Raw genomic sequence first — 21,483 nt, forward strand, 5'->3', positions numbered from 1 at the left:
TATTTGCCGAGATAAGTGGTTCAGATGTTATACTCTCTTTGGATGCTGCTACTTTTCAAAAATAGGAACCAGGCTTTCAGAGTGCTACTACATTTACTTTTGTTAAGGCTTATATTTTTTGTGCAGAGATGTAACTACATTTATTAACTTTTTGAGATTATAACATATTGGCTTTCCTTTTGACATACATCACTGCGAGAACAAGCTGTGCAATGAAGCTTTTACATGCCAGCTCATTTCCAATAGCTTGCAGGAATGATCGCTTTTTTTAGTGGCAGGCTAGTAACTGCTGAAATAAGTACAACTGCTTATTAAAACCCCTTCTAGATATGGTGGAAAACATTAAGACAGTTTGCATGCTTCTAATTATAAAAGTATTATTATACAGCCACAAGAGTGGCTGTATACTATAGTCAGCATGGATTTTTCGCATTCCACAATGTTAAATTGAAAATACCTCCCATGCCATCCTGATCTTTCCCATAAGCTCATTTCAAAATAAAACCTTACAAAACCTATAGTCCTGAACTCAGAAACAATTGCTTAACAACCCTCTAAATTTTCATAGTGATACACAAAACAGTCAGAGAGAATCAAGAGTTCAAAGCGTAAAGAGAGAGAAAAAACCAGACCCCTTTTGGACTCTTTTCTGTCAGAGTTCTCATAATCTGTTGAAATTCATTAAATATCGGCCATGTTCACAAAGCATCTGTAATCCTAATACTGATCTTGCCCCATACTCTCTGACCTTCATCTTCTGCTGTTTAAACGTTAAAAAAAAATGCCTGGCTGATTTTTATCTTCTCCCCTCCCCCTTCCTGCCCTCCTCCTCCCCGCCACGCCTCCCCCAAGTCAGTTTCACCTATCCTAAGCATGATTGGACAGGAGTAAATCCCACTGAACTCAAAAAGCATGCAAATGATCAAACCTGCCCTCCATTCCTCCTCCTATCCCCTCCCTCTTGCCCCTTCCCCTCCCCTATCCCCTTCCAATCCCTTCCTTCCCCCTCCTCCACCACCTTCCCTCTGCCCCCCTCCCCCCATGGTCAGTTTTACCAATCCCAGGACTATGACCTGGGAGAACAGGGTTCAAATCCCCACACAGCCATGAAGCTCACTGGGTGACCTTGGGCCAGTCACTGCCTCTCAGCCTCAGAGGAAGGCAATGGTAAATCACCTCTGAACACTGTTTACCATGAAAACCCTATTCATAGGGTTGCCATAAGTCGGAACTGAGTTGAAGGCAGTCCATTTCATTTTCGAGCATGATTGCATAGGAGTAAATCTCATTGAACATAATAGGTATGCAAATGATCAAACCTGCCCTCCCCTCCTCCCATCTCCTCCCTTTTGCTCCTTCCCTCCCCCTTCCTTCACCCCTCCCGCCTCCCCCTCCAATCCCCTCCTTCCCCTCTCACTCCTTCTGCTCCCCTCTCCCCCTTCTTCCTTCTCTCTACTCTCCCCTCCCCCTGCTCTTCCCCCATGGTCAGTTTTACCTATCCCAGCCATGATTGCAAAGGAGTAAATCCCATTGAACTCAATAAGCATGCAAATTATCAGACCTGCCTTTCCCTTTTCCTCTCCCTTCCTCCTCCCTTCTTCCTCTCCTCCCCTCTTCCTTCTTCCTCTCCTCTTCCCTCCCCATGGTCAGTTTTAACTAACCTAGCCCTGGCTGCACGGAAGTAAATCCCACTGAACTCAATAAACAAGCAAATGATCACGCCTACCCTCCTCCTTCCCCTCCTGCCTGCTCCCCTCCCCCTCCTCCCCTCCCCATCCCCTGTAGTCAGTTTCACCTATCCTAAGCATGATTGCAGGGCAGTAAATCCCACTGAACTCAATAAGCATGCAAATGATCAATCCATTCTCAGCAAACTTGCACAGGATCCCATTTCTTACCTCCCAGATTAAAAAGCAGGGAAATTCACTAATAGGCAAAAAACCTTGTGGTTTAAGAACGTACCTATAGCCAACAGATATTTCCATCAAACTTTAAAAAGCAGGGAAATTGGGCAGCTACAGTTAATGCACCAGGGGAGCAGGAGACCTGACCTCCTCTCTGAGATATTGGACTGCCCTACAAATTTGTCAAAATGCAAACACAATTTGGGTTGGTCTTTCACAGTCCAATCCACTTGCTGTGGAGCTTGGAAGAATTTGGTAACATGTGCCTCTGAGCATATGGTCAACAGAGGGAAAGGGACCCTGTGTGTACCACATAAGGCCTCTATGGGTGCATGTGCACTTGTGGGGGCCACAAGATCAACCTGTGCCAAAAGCAGAGCAAAAATGGAGCACTGCATCAGAACTGCTTGCACAGGATAAATTTAGTGGCTCAAACAAGCTGTTACTTGAAGGAGGTAAAATCTATTATACAAGACCTTGCAAGCTTTACAAATCACCTAAGATTTGAGGTGTTAAACGTTTAGATAAAAATAGGATCAGCTGCTTTAATGGAAACTATTAATGGACACTATTTCCTTGATCATAGTAGCAAAGGCATACAATCAAAACTCACCCCACTCTATTTTGCAAGTTGTATGAAAATCACCAGGCCAATGGGGCAGGATTAAAAGAAAACCAAACTAAGTTGCAATCTGCAAGAATCTTCTCAACAGCAATTGTTGTTGTTGTTGTTGTTATTACAGTGATGATGATGATGACTTATTTCATTCAATTTCTAACCTACCCTTCACCATGAGGTCCCAGGGTGGATTGCAACAATTTAAAAATACAGTATTAAGAACAGTTGAAACAGACATTCCAGAGAATAGGATAGTTCTTAAAACACACATCGCAGGTGTCAAAGACCAAGATAAAGAGGTGTGTCTTCAGCATATGACAAAAGCTGCATAATGGAAGTGCCCAGATGCACCTCTGTGGGGAGGGAATTCCACAACTTAGGGCTACCACAGACAATGCCCTCTCCGGGGCTACCATTACCACCCCAAGCTTCTGAGGGTGGTGGAACTACAAAAAGGGCCCCTTCCTCCGATCTTAACACTTATTATTATTATTATTATTATTATTATTTATTGAATTTTTATACCGCCCCACTAGCATAGCTCTCTGGGAGGTGTACAACAAATATAATAAATACAATAGAATCACATGGAACAATACAAAAAATATAAATGCAAACCCATAATCTAAAACCAGTTAAAACATATTTAAGAAAAGCTAAAATGCCTGATAAAATAGGAAGGTTTTAACTTGGCGCCGAAAGGATAGCAATGTCGGCGCCAAGCGCACTTCTTCGGGAAGACTATTCCACAGTTTGGGGGCCACCACTGAGAAGGCCCTAGTTCTTGTTACCATCCTCCGAGCCTCTCTATGAGTCAGAACGTAGTGTACGAGCAGGTTCATATCGGGAGAGGCGTTCCAAAAGGTATTGTGGTCCCGCGCCGTATAAGGCTTTATAGGTTAAAACCAACACTTTGAATGTGGCCCGGAAGCATATAGGTAGCCAGTGCAAGCGGGCCAGAACAGGTGTTATGTGTTCAGACTGCCTGGTCCTCATTATTAGTCTGGCCGCCACATTTTGCACCAGCTGTAGTTTCCGAACCGTCTTCAAAGGCAGCCCTACGTAGAGCGCATTGCAGTAGTAGAATCGAGAAGTTACCAGAGCATGAACAACTGAGGTGAGATCTTCTCTGTCCAGATAGGGACGTAGCTGGGCCACCAACCAAAGTTGGTAGAACGGATTCCGTGCCACTGAGGCTACTTGAGAGGTTCTGTATGGAAGTAGGCAGTGTTTCAAATATTAGGGCTTAAGTCATTTAGGGTATTTTAAATACTAATGAGAGCACCTTGAATTGGGTCCAGAAATCAACTGTCAACAAGTACAACTGCTTTAAACCAGGGGGAATGCGAGTTCTAAATGGAAACCCAACTAGTAAGCTGGCTGCTGCATTTTGCACCAGTTGAAGTTTCCGAGTAATCTTCACAGGCAGCTGCGACTAAAGTGCATTGCAACAATCCACTATGGAAGTTACTAGAGCACAGGGTTGACAAAAATCAATGATTTTTTTAAAAATAAAATATTAGATTTTTAAAATTTAAATCAGATTTCAAAATTTTCCTAAAACAGTTAAAAAAGGGCCTAGGTCAAAGATATCATCATGAATATCATCATGAAAGATATCATCATCAATAGAGCTTCTAATTATATGAATATGTTAACAGCACTTTAACGGAGACAGGAGATAACTTGAATCAGTTCTATTCTGCAGGTGGTATATATGAAGTGCACACTCTCTGTCTCTCAAGGCCTTGCCTCTCTCTAAGTGCAAAGATAGAGAAGGTCAATGAATAGAGAATTTAGAGAATTTGGGGAGATGAAGTAGATCTGAACAAGCAGGAGACCACTGAAGTGGTAATCCACCTCTTAACAGCACTAGCCTCTTCTGCAAGCGTAGAGAGAATTTTTCCACTCTGGGCTCCTGCAGGGAGGAAGGGTGGGATATAAATTAAATAATATTTCTTTCTTCCTTTGGGCTAATTCATTCTAAATGGAGAAATAAATTGGGAATAGAAATGCAGAAAAAGCTGGATTTCTTTTCCAGACGGTGTACAAGGAAGACAAAGGTGAAGAAAAAGAAGATTGAGTTAATCGTACCACCCAATATTTTTACGTTTCTCGTGTTGACTTGGTTGAAATTGCCTAAATTTTACTTTTTAAAGAACTTTACATTTATCTAAAAACTGAAATAGTTAACCATTTAAAAATCCATGTGCATGTTTTGTTAATGTTGTTTGTTGAAGTAGAAGAAGGTTAACCAGAAGAATAAACAATCTTATTAGTACAATTTAAAAGCCTGTTTGGTGGTGGCGATTCTGACACATCAGGACAAAAATATCATGATTAATTGGACAGTTGGAGCTGGTTCATCTCCTGAATGACTTCACAAGTTCATTCTGCTTTAGTACTGAAATGGCCAAATTATCATCCCATTTTTTGATGAAGATTAATCTGAAAACAATTCAGAATAATTGCTTAGTGCGTACCTACCTTCTAATGAAACCTACATCTCTGAATATGTATTAAAGATATATTAAACAATAATGCACCTCTACTAAAAAATGATGATTAAATAGAATCTTCTTCACTAGTGATTTAAACTGTGATTTAAATCATTAAAACTGAGTCCTTCAGATAAGAGATTTAAATCATGATTTAAATCCAGTCAACCCTGCTAGATCATGGACTACAGTGGCTAAGTCATCTCTGTAGCTGGAGAACCAGCCATAGCTGGAAATAGGCACTTCCAAGGCTAGCTGAGCCTCAGGGCCGGGGCTAGTGTGTTCGGCACCTCCCTGCAAATTATAAATTGGCGCTCTTACCTTTTATACTTTTTTTTGTTCATTTTTCAATTCAAATGTTAGTAAATAATTATTAATTTTTCTGAACGTTTTTAAAAAGACTTCTGCCCCTCAAGTATTGTGTCCTCCTGCTGTGCTTACCGTGCTTACCATTTTACGCTGTCCCTGTCCCTAAAGATCCAGTTGGCACCAATGTTGTTAAGTTTTCAATGCCAGCTGATGACTTCAGTTTGCATCCAACAATGGAAATGGACTGCCTTCAAGTCGATCCTGACTTATGGCAACCCTATGAATAGGGTTTTCATGGTAAGCGGTATTCAGAGGGGGTTTACCATTGCCTTCGTCTGAGGCTGAGAGGCAGTGACTGGCCCAAGGTCACCCAGTGAGCTTCATGGCTGTGTGGGGATTCAAACCCTGGTCTCCCAGGTCGTAGTCCAGCACCTTAACCACTACACTACACTAGTCCTACAAAAAATATACTCATTGAAATTAATGGGGACAACTAATATAGGTCTATCCATTTTAAGGGCTCTACTCCAAGTAGAACTTAGCTAGATACAACCTTTTCCCTTTTTTGTCAGACTTTTTGAGTGATCTGAGTAACTGGTCTGTGTTATATGCGAACAGATGGTTGGATTTTAGTGATTTGCCGCTGTTTTGTCAACTCATGATTGTTGCAATATTTCAAGCCATGCAGAAGCCATGGGGCAGGGTTTACATTTTTAAAAATACATATAAAATAAAATATGACTACATTCAAAAGAGGCTGCCAGATTCATCCTTCCAAGGGTGCCTTCTCAACACAGCAAAAGCAACACCTGTTACCTCTCCCAAAACCAACAGCCATCCTTTTCCACCCACACATCCCAGTTTAAAGTTGTAAAGATATTCTTATAAGCCTCACTCAGCAGAGGAAAAGATCTTTCAGGCTTATGCTATTCTGCCCAGTGCACTACACACTGATAGTGCTATACTGTATTTCCAAATACGGGTTTCTAAAACAATGTCTGAATACCATTTAGATTTGCAGGGCGGTTATAGCCCTGATGCTCAAAACTCTTCTGTGCAACCTGCCTGCATTCCACAAAGCTTTGGGGAGAGCTCTCCGTCTTCTTTCCTTCCTCTGCATTTAGTGTGGGGAACCTTTGGCCTTCCAAGTGTTGCTGAACTAGAACTCCCATCACCATGGTCGTTGGCTGTAGAGTCCCTCCTGTGCACCCCACTTCCAAAAGCATCACACCACCTGCGACAGGCCATTCAACAGGATCCTTTGCGCAAGGAAGACCAGCGAAGTTAACAGGGTGCCTCTGAACACAGGCAAGGCCCTTCACAGCACCACTGAGCAAGTCAGCCAGGAGCAACACTTTTGGACAGGCTGCCATTTCCCATATCCTCAGACAGACAGACACCAACCCCTTCAAGAAACTCTTGCTCCTTAATCTTATGTCTGTGGGGAAACAGGTTAAAGCTATTCAGGGTAGAGAGGCCACTGCACATGCTCAGAGGCTCCTTCCTTAGCACGTGGATAGCCAGGGTATCTTGCAGGCCTGGTCTTGAATGCCTCGCGGGGCACAGATTAAGCAACACACACCTCCCCCTCCCTCTTGAACATTCTTTTCCCTCCCTGGCGCCCCTGCAGGCGCCCCTGCAGGCGCAACCTAAACGGAGCAGACGGGCGCCTCAAACTCTCGCTTCTTTGCGCACTGGGGATGTCTCGGGCGGCATTTTCTCTCCCCCCCCCAGGAGTGAAGCAGGTGTGGAGTCGGCGGCGGCAGCAACAAAGCGAAGCCTCCTCTCCTCTCCTCTCCAAGTGCCAGGGGCGCCGCATGCTTGCACAGCTGGCAGACAAACAAATGCCCCGCCTCCGGCGCCCCTCAAGCGTTGCACCCTCCGGCCATGCCTACCTTGCTTACCGTGTTACACCGGCCCTGCTAAGCCTCCAGTGACAATGTTGGATACAATAATACCTCCCATGCTATGAACCTGCTTCTTCCAGGGGAGTGAAACCTTGTCCAGAACAGGCCATCTCCCCACCTCCCAGACTTGAAAACTTGGAACACATAACACCTCTATATTTTAAGGATTCAGCTTCAATTTATTGCCCCACATCTGGCCCATCTCCACCTCTAAGCAGTGGTCTAGCACCTCAACAGTCTCCCAATTCAGATGAAACAGAGGGACAGAGTAGTATGTCACTTCATTCCAAATCTGATGACAGCTCCTAAAGGATTTAGATAAAAAACAGCATGAGGGGCAATATGGAACCCTGTGGGACACCACAGGATAACTACTTTCTGAAAGCAGCCCTGGAGGCAGAAGCAGAACTACTGAAGCACAGTGCCCCCCCACCCCTATCTCTATAAAGGTTGCAGTTGTAGACAGAATGTTGCTTTATCAACAAGATAATTTATCCCAGCCTGCTGCTAGTAAACTAAATAATAAGACCATCACAGTTCAATGATGAAATCTGAGATAGGAGGAAGAGCCCTTCACCAGAGCAGATTGTTGCTGGGTGGGAGTGTTTTGCAAGGCCAGAAGGAGAAGATGCAGTCAATGGGGAGGTCATATGGAGATTGGGAATGTGTAAGAGTTTGATTGGCTGCTGAAAGGGCAGGAAACATTGGTATTTAAGTCAGACCCACCCAGTATACTCACAAAGATGGTTGCTCATCTTCTCATCAAATTAAATACCCACTGTCAAAGACTTGTCCCCCTGGGGTCCCTTGCCCTTAGTTCTCCAAGGGGGGGTCTTTGCTTCTGAGAACAGTCCCACCCCTCTGGGCTGCTGCTTCCCAGGCAAACTCTCCCTCTTTCAGGAGTAATTACTCATGATAGTACTGCCACCACCCTTCCTCCTGGTTCCTTTCTCTGAGGGAAGGGACCTCAGAGTCCAAATGTGAATTCCAAGGGATTAACCCTCGTCAATTAACAGTAACAGTAGCATTCAGCAGTCAAAGGACTAGATTTAGAATCCTCAGTTCCAAGCCAACACACAACACTTATAAAAGAGAATTTATTTAAATGTAAATGAGTTGGTATTTACAAAAGAGAGCAGCGTTTTTTTTCCTTTAAGATAATCACCCACAGATGGGTTACAGGAGGCACATTGGCATGACAAAAGGCGAGAGGGTTCAATACAGACAACAGAATAAAACAAAGGACTTTCTAGCTAGGTCCTATACTTACACAGATCAGCCCGGTTCCCACAAAAGGCTTTCTCTGTTGCATTTCAGGCAGGTTGAGTAGATGGAAAATAGGGAACCCTCTTGGAAGTTTATCCTTCCTTTTTTACGGAGTTTAACCAAAGAGGGGGGAAAGCAAACAGTCATCTCCCACCTCCGCAGGGGTCTACTCCTTTGAAGCCTTTGAAGATAAGGGAACTAGTCAGCCCCCCCCCAGGGTTTCTGATCTACACATCCCTTCTTCCTGACTTCTAATCCCAGGACGCTGATAAGGAATAATAGGTAGGGATCAGTTATATCCCCTCGCCCAGGTTGCAAATTGCCTGCCTGACACTGAGCTACAGATCTCCCCCCAGCAGGGAGTCCTAAGTAATCATGGGCTCCCAGAATCCTCTCTGGTGGCCCATTTCAGCTTGACCAAAGTTAGCTATTCTTGACACCCACCTGCCCCCCAGATATTAAGGGTCCTATTGTACGGTTTACTTGGTGGGCCAGGAAGAGATTTTTGGTGCACCTCTGATTGGAATCTGGAGAGGGGCTTTTTTGTTTGGTTTCTACCAAGGGCTGGTTCTAAAGGGCAGCCAGGTGGGGCACTGGCCCGAGGGTCCCTGGAGCTACAGTGGGCCCCTCAGCAGCCCCTCCGCTCCCCTTCCACAATCCACAGCACCAACCACGGACCGCAGGGCAGGAGCTTCCGCCTGCCTGCCATTCCCTCCCCCCACCTACCTGTCTCCTGCCTTTTAGCATTGACCTTAATGAAGATGGCGGCCGCGGTTTCCCTAAGGTACTGAAGCCCCTGTCACCATCTTAGTTGATGGCAGAGATGCATGCATATGTGCCATCAACAAAGATGGCGGAGGAGGCTTCATCCCCTTAGGAAAACTGCAGCCACCATCTTTATTAAGGGCAATGGTAAAAGACAGGAGACAGGTACATGGGGGGGTGCGGGGGCCACGCACGCACACGCCAAGGCAAGCTGATGCCCAAGGGCCCTGGCATGCCTGGAGTCGGCCCTGTACCTTCTTCCAGGGCCTTGAACTGGGAGGGGCTGCATGTTTGAGAATTTGGCTAATCTTTGTCACAACTTGGCAAGTGGTAATGGAGAAAATATAGGTACAGAAAATCAGAGGAGGGGCATCATTTGGCAGCAGGTAGGGACCATTAGCTTGGGGTCATGGTGGTGGTACTGACTCAATGACCTGGCTAGATGGCTGGCATTAGGGAATAGTAGCTTGTCATCAACAGCTGTGGCTCAGTTTTGCACTGGTAGCTGGGGGCCATTTGGCAGGAGAGCCAAGCCAAGCACCAGGGACGCAGGATCATTTAGGGTAGAGGTATGGAACCTCTGGCCTACTGACCTCATTAGACCTGGCAGAGGTCCTCATTTGGCCCATGAGGTTGCTTACTCCAAGCTATGCCCAGCTGCAAGCACCACTTCCTTTGAATTCAAGCCACTCTACAAAGGGAAACACTTCTTTTGCCTTTGTGGTTTGAAATCACACCGTGAAGGCAAGGTAACATTTTTCCTTTGCAGAATTTAATCCAGTCTGCAAAGAAAAACATTTTGCGTGACACCGTGGTGACTTCAGGTGATTGAAAGGCAGCCCAACCCATCTGTTAAAATGGCCCTCTGGGGTTAAGGGATGTCAGCAGACAGGATTCCATTCTCCACCCCAATTTAGGGCTCTCCTCCATCACAGGTCTAAAATGGTTTACTGTATATTGTTGTTTAAATTATAACAGTGGCCTATTTCAATTTCAACTACCTGTGTCTGTCAATAATGGAGAGACCTAACTTAATTCCAACTACCTGTGCCCGTCTTCTTTGTACTCCCAAAGGTCAATGGCTATGCCAATCCGGTTGCACCAGTTTTTCCTCAGTTTCTACGTAGTTTTCTATGTAGATTTTGGCTGGTTAGAAAAAATGTTCCTTGTGAGTTATTTGGCAAAGATTCAAGTAATTTAGTAGGCACAACACATAGGGGACAGGGAATAGGGGATACTGGGGATAAGTAATGCCACCATAAAATTAAAAACAGCAACAGAAGTTATCAAGGCTCTGTGAAAAGTAAAACATTTAAGAAAGTCATACTAATCAGAAACTGTGCAGCAGTCTTCCATTTCCTGGTGCTCTCCTATTTATTTTGGACTGCAACTTCCATCATCCCTAACAGGCACAGTCAATCGTCAGGGATGATAGGAGGTGTAGTCCAAGGCATCAGGTTGGGGAAGTCTGCATCAGATAATCAGGATCTATTAATCTTATCCCCCCCCCACAGCCAGAAATAAGAAATGTGCCAAAAATGTACATACAGTGGCAAGGGGATAATAACATAATTATTTTAAAACAAACCTTTCTTGCTACCATCAATTCCTTTCATGGATTGATATGGGCTGTACCTGGGCAGCTCCATGCTAAATGAAATGCTTATTTCCCTTTGAAATAATCCAGAACTTCCCGTTTGTAGGGTTTGGGTATTTTTTTGTTTGTTTTGCTCCTTTGGACCCGAAAGTCCTTGTTCTGGGCTCCTCCAATACCACAGCCAAGACAGCCTTTGCCAGCTTAGCCAGAGAAGCTGCTGGGCAGCACGGTAGACGGTTCACCACCAGCAAACCTAGTTGACTGTCTCCTTGGCCCAGCACCAGGTGCAGGCCCTCACAGCCAGCTCCAAGGCAGACTGGATTCCTGCTGACATAGATGGGCATTCTGTGAACGACAGCAAACCTCCCTCCTCCCATCCCTGCAGCCTGTGCGGGAGTTGCACTCAGAATCCATGTGGGGAAACCTAGGTCAGATCAACTCCTCCCAGCTAACCCACCCAAGTATCAGTAATATACACAAAATTGGCACCCTCATCCATGATCAAATCATGGATGAGTGTGATCTTATTGTTAAGCAATCTGGCATTAAACAACAGCACACCCAGGCCAGTGGGCATAGCAGATGAGCAACCAGGAACCCATCCATGGCAGGAGTGGGAGTGAGGAACAAGGCATAGACAGTCTTGCCCTTGTCTCCCATGGTAGCTCATCATCTCCCCATAGCTATATCTCCCTCTAGCCATAACCACTGAAATTGGGGTGGCATCACCCATGCCTCTCCTTCCCAAGACTCCTCCTAAACACATGATATAAAACAACAGCAGCCCACCCACAAAAACTACCATAACCAGTGATCCCAGTACACCTCTGAGAGAATTGGGAACAGTATTACTAGGACTACACCAGACATACCTTTCACACCCGGCACATCTACTCCCCCTGTCTCACACCCAGGGAGGGCCAGCCTTATACCAGTTGCAAACTTTCACTCTGAAGGCATCTGGCGACTTTCTCCTATCACACAGTTCACTGCACAGGCTCCCACCCTGCACAGGAACCACACATGCACCTTCCTTGTGTTCCAGTGACAGTGAAGCTCAAAATAAGAGCTAATACAGCCTGACTTTCCAGGCTATGACTAATCCCAGCTATTGGTGTTTTAACAGTGTTCTGAGAGCCCTTCCTCTTGAGGAGTCTTCTACTCTGAAGATGCACAGTGACTTTGGACTCAAGTGAGCACTTTGTTGTGGTCCTGCAATCCAGGCTTGAATCTTTAGGTGCCTGGCTCTGAGGGTCTAGGGATGGCTCAGCCTCTCCTTCAGACTCCGCCAGGGGCTCATCTACTGCCTCTTGGGCTTGAAACCCACTCCAAGGAACCCTCAGGACAATCCTCTTGAGACAGCCCTGGGGAGCGCCCCCTTCTCTCAGGATCTCCAAGGTTGGTGATGGGGGACTGTCTACCATCCCAAGTCTTCAGTCAATGGATGGTCTGGTTTGTCTTCAGAAGAGTCTGTGTGTGGCTTCAGGTCAGGTCAGGTCAAGGCAGATACTGACGTTCATACCGACTTCTCAGGAGTTTGTAGAATCACAGTAATTTTCAAATAATCATGCCATGTTAAACATTAGCACTCTTGAGATTATTTCTTTATCACTGGAAAAGGCTACACTTTTGGCTCTTAACACAAGCTTATGTGACTACCATAATCAACAAACTATCCTAATTCCTTGGTAGCCTCCTCTTTCATTGCCATCTTTTATTCTCCACACAGCATCCCCAGATTGCCTGTGAAATTCTGCCAACCACCATTTAGCAATAACTTTAAGACATCCCAACCTCCGACCATTTAGCAAAGACTTTCAAGGAACAAATGAGATACGTCACAAGGTGTGCATGAGATAGCCTTGCCCCCCACTATCCCTGTGTTTCGTCACATAAGAAGGGGGTTCCAGATATGAGGAGGGATCCTGATTGGGCCAGGGACTCCCCTCACCTGGAGGATCACTACACATCTGAATCAGTATGCACACGAACACATAATGCACCATGGCAGCAGAGCCTGAGTGAGCAGCTGAGGTACAAAGAGGAGAAAGGGTTCTGCAAAGCTGTTGTTGCAGCTCATATTGTGGGGGAGGAGGGAGTTCAAGAGCCTTTTCCATATGAATTACATAGTGAATTTCACTGACCCTCCAGCACTCATTCAATCGAAAATACTGCTCTTTGAAAAAGTTAGTTTCTTGCCAGAGATATACATTCTTCCCATACAAGGTCAAAGCACCCAATCTGCCTCTGGAAGATGGGGAAGACAATGTTTATGCAATGAAGCTTGGAGAATTAGTGTGAAGCCACTGAAAGGCGCTAGAATTCAGTGGAAATTCCCAGACAATATTGGATTCAAACATTTTCTGGAAACACAAATTAGCCAAATAGCAACACAAACACCCACCACAAGAGTGAAGGCAGTAGGGCCTTGTCAAGAAGGATGAACTCAGTAGGCACAGCAAACTTCTACAAGTGGTGGAGACTGGGGCAAGCAACACACTGCAGGAGCTGGAGGAGCGAGCTGAAGTAACTGCTTCTAACTTTGGAGGGTTCTAAGTTACTCCCAACCAGGCCACATTCACATCTTATGTTTATTACACTATTATTCCATAAATAGTCATGGCTCCCCCCCTCCTGGGAAGTGTAGTTTGTGAAGGGTGCTGAGAGTTGTTATGACACTCCTATTCTCCTATAGAGCTATAATTTGCAGAGTGGTTAACAGTCAGTCCCTTGCCCCAGAAAACTCTGAGAATTGATCTCTATGGGGGGAATAGGGGTCTCTCTCAGTACCCTTCACAAACTACACTTCCCAGGACTCTTTGGGGGAAGCCATGACTGTTCAAAGTGGAAAAATAGTGGAATAAATGTATGGTGTGAATGTGGTTGCAGTCTTAGCAAAATCCCACCTATGGTCAGTCCAGTTGCTTGCTGTGCTTTCCAAAATCAAAAGAAGGCTTCCAACAACACATTTGTGCTGAATATCCACAAAGTACGACTATCCGTAAAGCAGGTTTCTCTGGTGAAGCAGCAGACAGATTATTATCTTCACTATGTGGGAGGCTGTGAATCCAAAAGAAACACCAGATAGGAAGCAAGTCTGCTTCTGCTGGGGCACAGTGACCTTTTAAAATTAGAGTCATGTGGTTTATTTTTTGTGCCAGTGGTAGAGGGGGTGGGAAGAGAGAGAAGGCTTGCTAACCAAACCAAGGCAAAGATAACGACTGAAAACAGAAGTAAATGCCACGACACAGTTCCACTGAAGGTTGTGTAACCTTCAATCTTGGCTGTAAAGAACTAGCTATTGTTTTATAGAACCAGTAGGAACCATTTAGAACAAGAAGGAAACAACCTGCACAAGAGATTAACACAAATCCCTTGTTTGTTGTAAATTTATTTATAAAAGCACCATCCATTTATATAGTGAATATCATAAACAAAAGAGAATGGTTCCCTTCCTTGAGGAGCTTATAATCTAAATTTGAACACAAAGGGAGTAAAAAATAGATGAATATGAGCAGTTATTTTACACACACACACACACACACACACACACACACACACACACACACACACACACACACTTCAACCCTAGAAAGGATTTCTGGAGCAGCTGCTAATTAAAAATAATAACAACTTAAAACAAATCAATATGTTAAGAGTAACAGTTAAATCCTGGAGAGAGGGGGATTTTTCTTCATAACTTATTTTCAAAATAATTAAAAAAAAAAAACCATGCCCACCCACCCTTAAAAAACTTTCCTTAAAACCAAAGTTGGTAACACATAACAGCATCTCAAGGGACTGGGCAATTAAAAAAGTCTTCACCAGAGGCCAAAAGGATAAAACAGCAGCACCAAGAGAGCCTCTGTGTATTGCATGCCAAATATGAGGCACCACCACTAAGAAAGCCCGTTTTATCTCGGATGGGACAGGGGTTAGAAGATAGTTAAGCTTTTTAGTCTCTGTTATCACTGTTTTAGTCACTGAGTATAAGAGATTTAAATATGGGTAAGATTATTATTTTCTAATCAGGCCAACCTCTGTTAGTGTTTTTGAGTCATACAGAACTCTGCTAGAAGAGTTACAGACAATGCTCTTCTAGCAAAGCACCAGAGCAGTAGTTCTTAAGCTTTTCCACTGCCAGCACCCCTTGGATTTCCAAAATATGCTCTCACACCCCCTGAAAAAATACCATTCATTTTTAATTTAAATTTAATTTAATTTAATTTTAATGTTTTTGCCTAACTTAGCTAAGATAAACGAGTTTCCAAAATCTTTGGTTGTATAGTTACCGCCTCGCACCCCTAGAAAACGTGTCGCACCCCCCAGGGGTGCATGCACCCCAGGTTAAGAACCACTGCACTAGAGTATATCGGCTTAATTTTTAAAAATCCATTGGATTGAACAGGCAGTTCAGAAAATATTATTACACCAATACAGAAAGTGTGTTCACACTGGATATACCACGTAAGTACTGTTCAAAGAGAATTATACTGCTATCCATTTCCACAAATGAGAGTACACACTTCAGGTGTTCATCATTAAATTGTTTTAGTTTTGCAAGGAAAATAAAGCAATCCTGTGGGTGAGAATGCTATAAAGCAAGAGGTCTGTATGTAAGGAGATAAGAAGCAGTATGAAGTTATGGTAAACCAAAAGCACGTCCAAGAACCACTGGCAAACAGCTGTACAAATTGTTTATTTAAAAACAACTGAAGATATTATTTAAAGTGTGGTCACCATTTCACAACAGCCAAAGCAAAGCTAGAAACTGAAGAGGGTTATTTTGTTCTTTACCTACAAACAATTACTCTGAAAATTTCGCTGCTGCCCTCATATGACTCTAAGAAGATTGTTATATCTCTGTATATTTGTTGCTACTCTCCATCCCTTCTTACTGACATATTTATATTCAATCTGTATTCAAGTGCTGTATTCAAGCCAGAAAACCAAACTGCCTGTAAAATTATATTGACAAATTTAACAAGTGAATTGGGTGAGATGCAAAACCAGTTTAATGGTATGAAAACTATATACAATTTATAACAATTTATACAGTGTATAACTTTGGATAATATAAGGTTATTTGCATACAAATATTCAGTTGAAAATATAGATTTGAATAATGGTTTCCAATTGTGTGTTTTATATGGCAAAACATTTTTTCGCTGAACCTCACTCTCCTTACTTTAGGATGGATTACAGATACTCTTTGCCATAATTCACAAGCAATTACCCCAGATAACAACTGGCTAGTCAAGATAGTTAGGCTGCAACCCTTTACCTACTTAACTGGGACTAAGCCCCTTTGAACTTGGTGGGACTTTCTTTTGAGTAGACATGTATGGTTTTGCAATATTAATCTGTTTAATGGAATTGCCTAGACAAGCTTTGTTTCATGGATTGCAATGTGTTAACATTGTCACTTCCGACTTTGCTGGAAAATCAATTGACATTCTGACAAGAAATAAATGTTTATGTAATCAGGGGCATAAAGAAAGATATTCAGAAGAAATTAAGTGAAGTTTATTGCTTTAAAAAAATTGTTCAGGCTGATTTATTCTGCTGTATCACATTATCTCTAATTCTTTTTAAAGGGATAATTGCAATCTACTATCTGACTATTTCATGCCAAAGAGACAATGGGTTTAAAAAAGATCTAACTGGGGAAGACAAATTTTATTCGTACCAGTCAATACTACCACTCCCACACTTGCTGGTATTGAAACATTCCAGAGCTCCTACTTCAAAGTGCCAAAGGATCAACTCCTGGCATAAATCCAACACCACAGTGACCTATTTTGCAGAGCAGAAGTGCTTCTACTCAATAGAGGAGAAAACAAATATTTCTGGCCTTCAAGAAACAATGTGAAATTCCTTTACTCACAAGCCAGGTGACTACAATGAACCAAAAGGGGAATGACTTGAACATTTATCCACACTGAAAGCTGTTAACTCTCATGTAAGAGCCATCACATATGAAGGTGAGGCTCCCTTTGACTATGAAGAACATATTCAAGGTGCAGCCAGTTTCTTAAAAAAACTGAGAACTGCATAAACACAAATGGTAAAAAGAAAAAAGAGTGAGCAAAAACCAACATTTGTTTCCAATTTTTTAAACATGCTATTTCATTCAATAAACTGCTTTGACTCCAATTAACCTCAATCTCTCAGTACAAACTATTATTTTATAGAGGGACTGAAACAGGAACAGCAGGTACTTTGCCTAGGTGAAGGATAACAGAGGCCTACAGAGCCTTTAATGTGAGAATTGTTCATTACTGTGTGGGTTCACATCTATGTCAGCTTTATATATCTGGTCTCCCTGGTGAGTTGTATCAAGCATCACCCCCTCCATGTCCAATCACAGCTAACATTAAATATGCACATCAGACTGCATTATCCTCTTCTTCCACTGAACAGACACATAGGCAGGCAAAGAAAAACACACAGGCATATACAAAGATCGGGATTCTTCCCTTCCTAATTCTGTATCTGGAGTTTATTGGGGCATAGGGAGGAGAGACATTTTGTTTCTCCTAAGTTACCAGTATTTCAAAATTTTCCTAGATCTGGGATTATGGGTGGTGACCTCTGTCACATCAAAAGGAACAGTCACCATGTTTTGAGCAGTGAATAATTTCAGAGATGCCCTTTAAGATAGATGTATCAGCAAACTGTACACAGAAACACCCTAGAGGTTTGCCACAACCAAGGCATCAGGTTGGCCAGATCTACAAAACCCACTGGGGCTAAACTATCATGCTAAGTGTCCTATGCCTTACCTATAAAATGTTTCCCATGTTCATTACTCAGATGTGCACACAAATTCTCTCTCTTGCACACACCAATATGCATGAATCTGAATTTATATGAATTGGTCAAGTCTATATGGGGAAACTTTTCATAATAATAATATTATATAATATTTCACTATTATATTCGAATGGCTTCACCAACAAAATAATTCCATGCAAACTTCAAAATGAGGATCAGAAATGTTTGGCAATGGCATGGAAACACTCCAAGCAAGGACGACAATATATATGCAGTGTAAATTTACACATTATATGTTGATTCGCTCAGTGGTTTCCGGCAACTGGTATTCAGAAGGATATTGCCTCTGACATTGACTTTAAATGTCACTCTCAATGATACCCAAGCTTCAAGAACATGTGACAACACTGCAAGTGGGTGCCCATGGCAGACATGTACTTTGGTTCTTTATGAGCCAGAGAGTTGGCATTATTATTTACAATGAACAATTAAACCTTAGAATGCAGAACTACATGTGACCATGCCTACCAGGAATTAGGAAGAACCTATAAATAAGAATATCTGTAAACACCTTTTTCTGAATAAGAATTCATGTTTCTACTTAAACTGCTCATCAATGATGCTTTTCTAGAAAAGTGCAAATACTGAAGCAGTCACCCCCTCTCACCCTTCCCTGTTCCCAAAACCCTTCTCACACTTTTGAACTTTCTTTTTCAAATAAATTCATCATCATTGCATTCCTGAAAAAGGGTTGGATGCTAGAATTATCTGGAATTTCATATTCTTTTAGTGTAAGCTTGTATGCATCCAATATTTTCACTAAGATCTAAACCTGTTTTCTGGTTTTAAAAGCCATGCTCTCATCTGCATGAACGCATATAAAAGCAAGTAAAAACAGAGCATCTGGACTCTGTCTTTTTGAAGCACATTTCAAAGTTTGTTTGTTTTCCCTGTTTTATATTGCTATCTGTGTGCTGTTCCAGAGAGGTATTTATAGCCTAACTCATTCCAGCATTTTCCAATCAGCCCTCTGTTATTCCTGTATACGTATCCCTCTGATATGGAGAGGATAGCAAGTTACAGCCTACTAACTCTTGTAACTGACACATAAAGCTGCTTAGTCATTCCAGATGTTTTTCCCTTCAAATGCTATGCAAAGGAGTGTTTTGGCAGTTAGAGCAGGGGAAGTCATTTGAATGAGTCATGTAGATTTGTTTTGCCATTATAACCCATGTCTACCATCCCCACGGCAGAGACAAATTTTCACTACTATAAAAACAAATGACAAACATGAAAATGGTTTTTTAAAAAGTGGAATTTGGAGCAGCACTGTGCAATGAGAGCTGTTGTAACACTAGAATTTGATGAGTAAATACAACAAATTACATTCCCTTTCAGCCCATTGCTACTGACACTCTCATGATACCTGCTATGCCCGCTAAAATCAAGTTCAACAACAACAGATGCATAGTATCAAATTGCACTGAAAATGTTATGCAAGGGTGAACTTAAAGCAGTGTCGTGAAACTGTCCATGTGTTTCCTAACATTTCAGCCTGTGTTCCTCATTTTTAAAAATAGGTTTTAGAATATGCCTGATTATGGTGCTAAATAATAATTTTGCCACAATACGCATAAGGCAGGCAAACAAAACCTGATGCACAAGAATGCATCTCTGATATAATGAGGAAAGGGATGTCAAGAAACTAAAACAAGCTACAAGGTAGGGAAATGATTTGGATCAGGATTCTGGCACAGGAGAATCAGGTTTTAAATACACACACAGAGATTCTCCAATGCAGATGAACAACCCCCCGGATGTTTTCCACAATCTGGGTAAACTGCAAAAATTGTGGGTTTTTCTCCTCTGTGGCCAACAGGAGCTCTCAGGAGAGATCTGCATTGACAAAAGAGGAAAGGATTATCCACAGTACATCTGATTTACCATGGCGTCAATTCTAATTTCGCCCTCTAAAAGAGAAGTCCCCGCCATGCCCAGCCATCTTTTATTTTTTCTAATCATCTGTCAGGAGGAGGAGAATTGTCACATATATATCATATAAATGTCAATTGACACATAGCTATCATAGATATGTTGAGCTTTGCAACTACATTGCAATTGGGGCAGAGCAGCTATAGCTTGGATTTTCCACTCTGCACGACTGTATAATCCCATGTCTACTTTCTGTCCCTGTTTTAATCTTGTTCCTGAATCTCTAACTTAAATTTCTTGCAAGAGCAACATGTTCCAAAACAAGGAACAGATCCTTGACCTCATGTGCCCCAGTCACAAAGCAACTGCCCAGTACCACAAATATGCATTGTAGAGATTGTGAAAATGCTGGGCAAATATCAGCTGGGGATGCTTTAGATTAGGGATGTCCAACTTTAGTATTGAGAGGCCCTTTATTCTCCAGGGAGTGAGCCAGAAGCTGGAAGTGTATTATTCAAGGGTGGCCAGGTGCTCAAATAAAATCAATGGCAAACACTAGCAAAGGCCTCATTGTTATGGAGCACATGCACTCAAGGCAGGATTCAGAACTCTGGTAGGGCTGCCAGCTGGTCACCTCTGCTTTCAATGCATGGAATCCTGGTCCAGAGCACAGTCCTTTAAACAAGATGCAGGGGGACAGAAGAGGTACCAATACTCTTGAATCAGCCTTCACTAACCTGCTGCCCTCCAGATGCTTTGGACTAAACTTTAATCATCCCCACCCAACATGACCATAATCAAAAACATTTGGAGGGTGCCATGTTGGCAAAGGCTGTGTTGGATGGTTATTCCATTTTTCCACTTTGAAGGCTGTAGAGAGAAGGCCAACAGTTTATTAAAGCCAATACACTTACTTTGCCAAGTGATTCATGAGCAAATGGAGCATCTGCCTGTTTTTTTCAGGGAGCCTGTGTACTAAGCTGTGGATCTCAGAGATTCTAGATTCTTGATTCTCCAGTTCTGTAACAAGATAAGATTTTTTTCAGAGTAAATTTGGCTTTATGCATCAGCCAACAACTGCACAGTACAACTCTAAATCCCTGGACTTCCTTTAACTTTATTAGTGTAATATGCACCCCCCCAAAAAAAAGATATATGCACACATAAATCTTAGTACTGTAAAAATAAAATCAGCATGATTTTTAAGGTAACACTTGGGGAAAAATATTGACTCAACTGAAGGTGGTAGTGATTCTGGAAACCCAAGAAAATAGTACATTCACTCATGCACATATGTCTTAAGCTGTAATCCTATACCTTACCTGGATATAGGCCTCCCTGAGGTTAATAGGATTTCTGATTAAGCATGTACAGAATTTCACTGTAAATCAAGTGACAAATTTTAAAGATACATATTGTAAGGATGCACAAGCATCCTATTTTTCAACGTCCAAATGGTCAAATTTTTGCAGGTGTCTGACTCAAGTGCTTTACAAAAGTCTTACAGGTTTTCAAAGATACAGCGCAATCCCCCCTCCCCATCTTTCAATCCAAACAACTTACCTTGGGCCAGGGGAAAGTGGTGGCAGCAACAGAAACAGCTTATTTGCATTATTTCCACCAGGAGAAGGCTAGCCTACTGGGGATCATGGCACTGGCAATCCCAGTCCCCCTTCTCCCACCCCAAGGTAAGTAACTGGGCCCTCAATGCAGGGAAAGGGGCAGGAGCTGATGGTGGCAGGCCCTGGGGGCAGGATCAAGGTGAGCATCAAGGTGAACAGGGCTTTCTTTCCCTTGTTTGCTTCAATCCTGCTCCCAAGAATTCAGACAGGGTACTCCCTTTTTTGAGTACCTTTGTTGAATCCTCACAACATCCATAGTTGACAAACTTACAAACAAATGCACTTAT

At 42.8% G+C, this 21,483-nt stretch overlaps 1 protein-coding gene across 7 annotated transcripts in view; it reads right to left on the reverse strand.

The window, feature by feature from the left end:
* ARHGAP26 (Rho GTPase activating protein 26) overlaps positions 1-21,483 on the reverse strand; it is a 421,406-nt gene that overhangs the window by 130,612 nt on the left and 269,311 nt on the right. For all 7 annotated transcript variants that reach the window (XM_061616981.1, XM_061616982.1, XM_061616980.1 and 4 more), the window contains exon 17: positions 20,489-20,594. In XM_061616981.1, coding sequence (XP_061472965.1) covers positions 20,489-20,594 — 106 coding nt within the window. The remainder of the gene's footprint in view (positions 1-20,488; positions 20,595-21,483) is intronic.

The sequence above is a fragment of the Rhineura floridana genome, chromosome 3, assembly GCF_030035675.1.
Source record: "Rhineura floridana isolate rRhiFlo1 chromosome 3, rRhiFlo1.hap2, whole genome shotgun sequence".
Classification (NCBI taxonomy): domain Eukaryota; kingdom Metazoa; phylum Chordata; class Lepidosauria; order Squamata; family Rhineuridae; genus Rhineura; species Rhineura floridana.